The sequence below is a fragment of the Gossypium arboreum genome, chromosome 4 (assembly GCF_025698485.1).
Source record: "Gossypium arboreum isolate Shixiya-1 chromosome 4, ASM2569848v2, whole genome shotgun sequence".
NCBI classification, from domain to species: Eukaryota; Viridiplantae; Streptophyta; class Magnoliopsida; order Malvales; family Malvaceae; genus Gossypium; species Gossypium arboreum.
The window spans coordinates 94,995,107-95,002,905 of record NC_069073.1 but is presented as its reverse complement, the minus strand read 5'-3'; the positions used below and the strand labels follow the sequence as shown (position 1 = coordinate 95,002,905).

Genomic DNA, 7,799 nt, shown 5'->3' with positions numbered 1-7,799 from the left:
TTCTAATTTGAGTCATTCAATATTTTTTGATATTCGAACCCAAAATCCTACAATGTGTCATATCAAAATTTACATGACATTAGATATGTTATCTTAGAATAATTATTTTTATCATGTATTCTTAAAAGATAATTTACTCTGCATCACTCGTTTAAAATTTGTTGTCTATACTTTTATTACTACTTAAACTAAAAAGAAAATATATTCAACTTTCTATCTTGATCCATTAAATATGTTAAATTTATTTGAGAAAATTGAGAATACTTTTTTCATATCTTTTAAATTTGAATTTCCAAAATGTTATTTTATTTTTACGAAGAAAAAATTATTTTGTGATATGTTATTTATTTGATATTTAAAACTAAATAAATTATTCATGAATTCAAATGTTAAAATGTTTAGGAAAATATTTATTACTCAGTTTTCTGGTGTCATTATCTAACGTAGGCCATATTATCTTAATTATTATATCTTAAATAAGGTGGTAAAATAAAATAAGATGTGAATTGTGATATCATCATATCCTCAAACGTAATCATACTCTACCAGACAAGTGACACTTGGCCAATTACATACCATACACGTGGGCCACTATCAAAGAATGCCACTTGTAATCTCTCAAGTCTTCAGCCTCTCTTGAGAGAAGACCAAAGTGTTTCAACTGTTTTAAAAAACACTACAATTTGTCCATTTTCTTCAGCTTCACCAACTGCAAACTCTCGTAAACCCATCTTTTTAAAGTTACCACCACAAGTTGTAAAGTTGAAAGAAGACCTGTAGATGGTAAATTATGGATCCTGCAAATGGTGCTCAAGATTCAGGGTCCTTTCTGACTCCTTTGTTGATTTCCTTGGCCGGCATAGTTGCCACTTGTCTAGCACTAATTGTATACCATTTTTTACTTGTCAAATACTGCCTAAGATGGGGAGATAAACCGGATGATGCTACAAATCCCTCCATACCAACTGGGCTTCAACAGAAAATCCTGGGAACAATTCCAATCCTGTCTTTCTCCAGGGATAAAGATGAAGAATTGGGCACTCATCAAACTGAATGCGCTGTTTGCTTGGGAGAACTAAAGGAAGGGGAGACTATACGCTTGTTGCCAAACTGAAGGCATTTGTTTCATGTCCCGTGCATTGACAATTGGTTTTTGGCACGTTCTACCTGTCCTATTTGTCTAACACTTGTAGAGTATTCTAGTTTAGAATCGCCTCCGGCCAACCATATTGGAGGAGAAAGGGTTCCGGATTTGGCTCGAAACATCGGACAAGGTGGCGATCAGGCCGCATCAACGTCCGGGGTTCAGTCAAATACTTTGTTAAGACATTGTGTGCCCCTGGTGTTCCCTAGAGTAAGTAAAACACATGTGATCACAGGGTTGAAGGGATCCTTGTCAATGGATCAGTTCCACATATACATTAACTTAATAGATGACAGTGGAGATGCTTCTTCTTTAACATCAAAGATGATTTTGTGGAAGAGCAATTCTTGTAAGGCCCCATCTATGAGACAGTTGGATAGAATGTCTTCATTGTTGAGATCTTTCTCACAGTAGGAGTAGAACCAGTTATGGAATTCTTCCTTACTAACATGATGTTTGGAAACAAAAATTTTGTTGATGCTTTCGGTTGCTTCCATCATATACTAGATTAATTTGAAATTTTACTTCATCCAGGTTTATAATCCTAAATCATGTTTATACTCTGTTTGTTAACTTTCCAAGCCATATGTTCGGAAATAATAATAAAAAATTCTAATATGTTGCCACATGCATTCTGGCCAAAATTCTAAACTAGTTTCTACTATTTGAAACACTCTAATTAAGATCATATCCATCAACTTCTTTCACTAACACAACGCTAGCCTGCATTAATTTTGGATTTAATGTAACATACTTAAAATATGTTAGATCTACTTTATACATATATGTTCACCACATTGACAGCTTAGACAAAAAGTTAAAAAAAAGAAACCGTGTCTTTAAAATTTAGGATTATTTTTTTAAACGCATCATATTCAAGTTGCTCATTATAAGTATAAATGCATTTAAAATTTGATTCACATATTTTGATTATGTTTTAAATCATATCTGTGAAGAAATTTAACATCTTAACTAACAATTAGGCTAACGCTAAGACTTGCTTGAAGCAATGGTTAAAGCTATTGTTTAGCACTTAGACCAAACATGTTCAAATTTTGTCATTTTTCCTCCCCTTCCCCTTCTAATGATAAAAAAAAACACTAATAGTTAGGTTGACAAAAAACCTAATTGATATTGTACTAATAATTTGGAAACCCAATGCAATGGTAAGGTACATTGTATACCCAAATAGAGAATGCAAGTTTAAACCTTGATGAAAAAATTGTTAAGAGCGACAACGATGAACCTTGAATATAGACCGTAAAACGAACATGGAAGATACCAAATAAAAATAAAATGAAAACTCAATTTAAAATTTTTGAAATTATTATACAATTTAAAGGGATACGCCATTTTTAGCCCTTGAACATGACTATTTTTCCCAAGTTGATGCCTAATGTTTTTTTTTTTGGGTCTAGGTTGGTACATGAACTCGTATTCCATCAAACACATTACCCATTTTTTGTTATGGTGTAAAATTGTGAAAATATGACACTTTGAAATTGTGCTACATCATCACTTAAAAATTAAATTAAAAATATTTAAAATCTAAAAAATTATAGAAACTATAACACCCTGTACCCAACACGATTGTCGGGTCCAAGCTACAAGATGCCACATTCATTGTCAGAGCAACTGTGATAAAAAATATATTCAATTTATACCATTATAAATTTAAATATGAGTAATACATGCATATAATACATTATACAATCATTTTCGGGTGTTACACGAGCTTACGAAATCTCTATTACTAACCCGAGGTCAAATTATGACCAAATTGTAAAATTTCAAAATCTAGGGTTGACATCATGACTTCGAGGATTCTTCAACATATTGACTAGGTCTTGTTATGGCAACAAAGGTTCAACGTTGCGACGTGACTGTTTGTTTGCAAATGGTTCAAAATGGCACCAACCTGCACTTACCTAAACAACAATTCACATTTCTATTTACCTTTCCAGCCAAAAGCACATGTTGCAAAAGTTCAATTATATATAATACTACTTTATTCACAAATGTACCAATACCATGCAATCATTTCATCAATGCCATACAACCTATAAGCTAATTTCATAGTACAACCATTCAAAACATTTGACATATATATATACATATTCAAATAGATCATAAACATATCAACTAATTTATGCATTTCAAACCTTGTGACATACCCAAATTCATAATCCAACCTTGTGACCATTTCCAAAATACCAGTTCTAACTTCACAAATAAACATAAGCACATATTGTGTCAAAACTGACTCAACTTAGGCACATGCCATGTATTTAACAAAACAGAACTATACAAACATTGTTGAGTCAAGGATCTCTGGCTGGATGTTGTCGTGACGCTTATTACCTCATTCATTCTTGATCGACCCTAGGGCTCGTTTTTAACTCATTTCGTATGATCTCTCACATGCTGTCGAATATTGCATTTCATTTGTATGCAATTATACCGAGTCAATCACGTTTCATTTTACTTTACCATATAGCCAAATCATGTTCATATAACCCTATTAACCAGACACGAACATAGAATCGATAAATAGATCTGTCACCCCAGCTTATCCAGAAACAATGACTCTATATGTACAATCTACCACATTAGGTTGCCCGAAAATGTTGGCTTCCAATCAACATCCAGACCCTATGGCATGCCAACTATATCCAAACTAGTTCGAACAACTAAAAGGGTAACCAATTTTCCAATTTCGTTAAATATTTTGATTCATGATTAGTCATTTTCAATTCATTAATATTTCATCAAATCATATAATAAGGTTCAGCTCAATTCCATATCCAGTAACATATATAAATTAATTCATGCAAATTCTATTCTATTTAATTTAGTCCACTATCTTGATATTCAATCTCAAACATAGTAATTAACTTTAAATAATCATTGTCAACTCACCTCGAGGTCATATTATGCAAACATCATAAATATACAACAATTAACTTAATCTCGAATCATAGAATTACAAATCGATATCTCGCGTCACTTATCGACGGTCATTGCTTTTCCTTTCACTCTCAACAAACTGGTGTCTACGAATAATAATTCAATAATTAAACAATATCAATTTTCATTTAATTCAAATTCAAATACAAATCCAAGCACATTTTACAATTTATTCAATTTAATCCCTAAACTCAGGATAATCATAACTTTCGATATAGAGCTTCGGATTAAAATCTGATTTCACATTTACAAATTAGGGACCTTATACTTTCTATTCCTACCGTAATTTCATAACATATTTTCATTTTATTCAACCTGGTCCCTAATGTAACAAAGCTAACAATCAAGCTTTTTAAACTTTCAATTTAGTCCTTTTCATAATCTAAGCTAAATTTTTATCAATTTCAAGCCTCATTCCTCAAATTCTCAACAACGAAAACTTATCAAAATTTCAAAAATTGAACAACTTGATACATGATCTAGCTAAATCAAGCTCCCATGATCATAAATCTATAAAAATTACATGAAAAATAACTTGGTTACCTTTAATTTGCCGACCATGCTTATCATCCCAAAATGGTGTTTTTCTTTCTTTGCTAGCCTTTGATGATGGAAGAATATGATATATTCATCTTTCATTCCACTACCATGCTATTTATACAACAATTATCTTATTAATTAATCTTCATTAACATATTTAATAATGTTTTTCATTTAATTTAAACAAAATGGCTATCATCATTACCATTGACTAACTTTTGGTTTATTTACCATTTTGATCCTTTGGATAATTGCTATCTAGGTCAAGTCTTTTCCTAATTAAAAATCTATAGTGATTGAACTTTTGCAATTTAGTCCTTGGACCTTAATAACCACTTTTTCAGCTAAATTACTTAATCAAATTTTAATATATTTTTATACTATATTTAAGGACTCGATTTATGAAAATGATATTTCGAAACTGAATTTTTTGAAACTAATAGAAATAGGGTCGTTATAATTCTTCCTCCTTAATAAATTTTGTCCCCCAATTTACCTGAAAAGAAGTGGGGATACTGAGATTTCATTGTCTCCTCTGGTTCCTAGGTCACTTATTTTATGCTAAGCCACATGACTTTCACCAATGACACACACTTATTTCTCAACTCTTTTACTTCTTGAGCTAAAATCTCTACCGACTTTTCTTCATATGATAGATTAGATTGAAATTCTTCCACTGATATAATATGGAAGGATTAAATCGATATCTTTGGAGCATAGATTCAGGGAAGGCATCGTAAATCTTTTACAATTTCGATGGTAGGCAACCAGTCGCACTCTTTTAATGATCTCATACGGTCCAATATACTTGGGACTTAGCTTTCCTTTGCAACCAAAGTGCAAGATCAATTTCTTTAGCTCAACATTATCATGAGCACAAATTTGATTGTGGAACAGAAGTCAATCATCCATATTAATGCTAAAATTTTTAACAATGCCTTGCTGAGCAAGCTTTAATTTCTCCGCTAACTTGACATCAATAGATTGCGTCTCTTTTATTTAATCAATCAACAAGGGTTTAATTTTTTTAACCTAGTCGATAATTTTCCATCTTTGCAAATTCTGAGCCAAGCAAACATCATTCTCAATTCAATTGTTGACTTCCAGCTCAAAGTATAAGCAACAACATTAGCTTTCCCAATATGGTAAAAGGTTGCGAAATCATAATCTTTCAACAACTCAATCAGACAATGATGTCTCAGATTTAGATCCTTTTAGGAGATAAGATACTTGAGAATTTTTTGATTCATATAAATATGACACTTTTCACCAAACAAGTAGTGCCTTCAGATCTTTACAAAAAACATCACAACGACATGATCTAAATCATGCGTTTAGTAATTGAATTTATTTTTGTTTCAACTAATAGGACACATACATAATTATTTTATTGTCCTTGCATTAGGAAACAACCTAATCCTTTCAATGAAGCATCACTGAATACCACAAATTCTTTCCCAAATTCAAGTAAAGTCAATATCAACACTTTTGTCAACATGGCCTTCAACTTTTCAAAACTCTCCTGATAGTGATTACTCCACAAAAATGACACTTTCTTTTGTAGGAATTTTGTCATAGGAAAGGCGATTTTAGAGAATCCATTTATGAACCTTCTATATTAACCAGCTAAGCCAAGGAAGTTTCGTATCTCTGATACATTTTTTGGCGACTTCCATTGAAGGATAACTTCAATCTTTGTGGGATCAACCTTAATTCCCTCAGCCAAAATGACGTGCCCAAGGAAAACCACTTCAGATAACCAGAACTCACAATTATTGAGCTTCTCAAAAATTTACTTCTCATGCAACACTTGCAATACGATTATCAGATGCTTATCATGCTCAGCCTCTGATCTCGAGAATATCAAGATATCATCGATAAGTACCACCAAAAACTGATCCAAATATAGTTGGAATATACGGTTCATGAGATCTATGAACGTTACAGGTGCATTTGTTAGCTCGAATGGCATCACAAGAAATTCATAGTGACCGTACCACATACGAAATGTTTTTCACATGTAGCTGATAATATCATGATCTCAAATTGATTTTGGGGAAGACTGATGCATCTTTCAGTTGATCAAACAAATTATCAATACACTGCAATGGATAACAATTCTTGTTCATCACTTATTCAATTATCGATAATCAATGCAGAGCCCCATCGACCCATCTTTCTTCTTAACGAACATATTGGAGTTCCCTAGGGAAATATACTAGGACATATAAACCCGTGGTCTAGGACATCTTGCAATTGAATTTTTAGCTCTTTTAATCCCATTGGCGTCATACGATATGGAGCAATTGACATGGGAGCTATACCCGAGTAAATTTCAATTACAATTTCATCCTCACTAATTGGAAGTAATCTTGGAAATTCTTCTTGAAACACTTTTGGGAACTCACATACTGTCTGAATCTTACTCGTTTAGGTTTCATCAAGTTCGAGTTAATAGGACAAACCATATATGTTTCACAACCTTGATTCAAAAGATTATTAGTTCGAACTGATGATATGATATGAGTAGAATCACTTGATCTTATGCTATTGACTTCAATATATTCACTTTCAGGACTTGAATAGAGAACTTTTTACAATAGTCTTGAATCACACTTTGCTCGTTCAACCAGTTCATTCCCAGAATTACATCAGAATAAAAAAATGGCATGATTAACAGATTATCTGGATTTCTAATGAGCATCGCTTGCACACTTGATCAACGAGCATAGTTTGTCTCAAAAGACTTGGAACAGATATATATATATATATATATATATATATATATATATATTGCTATACTTAACAACTCAAATTTTAATTTTCTTGCTGCAACATCATAAATTCTTGTTTTTGATCTCCCAAATATAATTTACCAACATTCTTCTTCTGAAGCTTGGACTTGAAGAATGATTAAGCAACCTAATTCACTGGCACATGATGTGTGAGAGTTAGCCACCATTTACATGCCTTTCTGTAACAACTTGATTTTTAATGGTGTTGAAAACAATAGTTTTGGAACCCCATTTTCGTAGTTTGAGTCTGTAAAAATTAAATATTAATATTTATGAGGTTAATATAGAAACATGTTAAATTTTGGTCTAATAAATTTTCCAAATTGATAGTTAATTAAGGTATAGGGACTAAA

At 32.0% G+C, this 7,799-nt stretch overlaps 1 protein-coding gene across 1 annotated transcript; it reads left to right on the top strand.

Annotated features, from left to right (window-relative positions):
- Positions 1-790: 790 nt before the first annotated feature.
- On the top strand, positions 791-1,558 carry LOC108458946 (uncharacterized). Its single transcript, XM_017758334.1, has 2 exons — positions 791-1,101; positions 1,204-1,558. The coding sequence occupies exons 1-2, from the start codon at positions 791-793 to the stop codon at positions 1,556-1,558; spliced, it is 666 nt and encodes a 221-aa protein (XP_017613823.1).
- Positions 1,559-7,799: the final 6,241 nt, after the last annotated feature.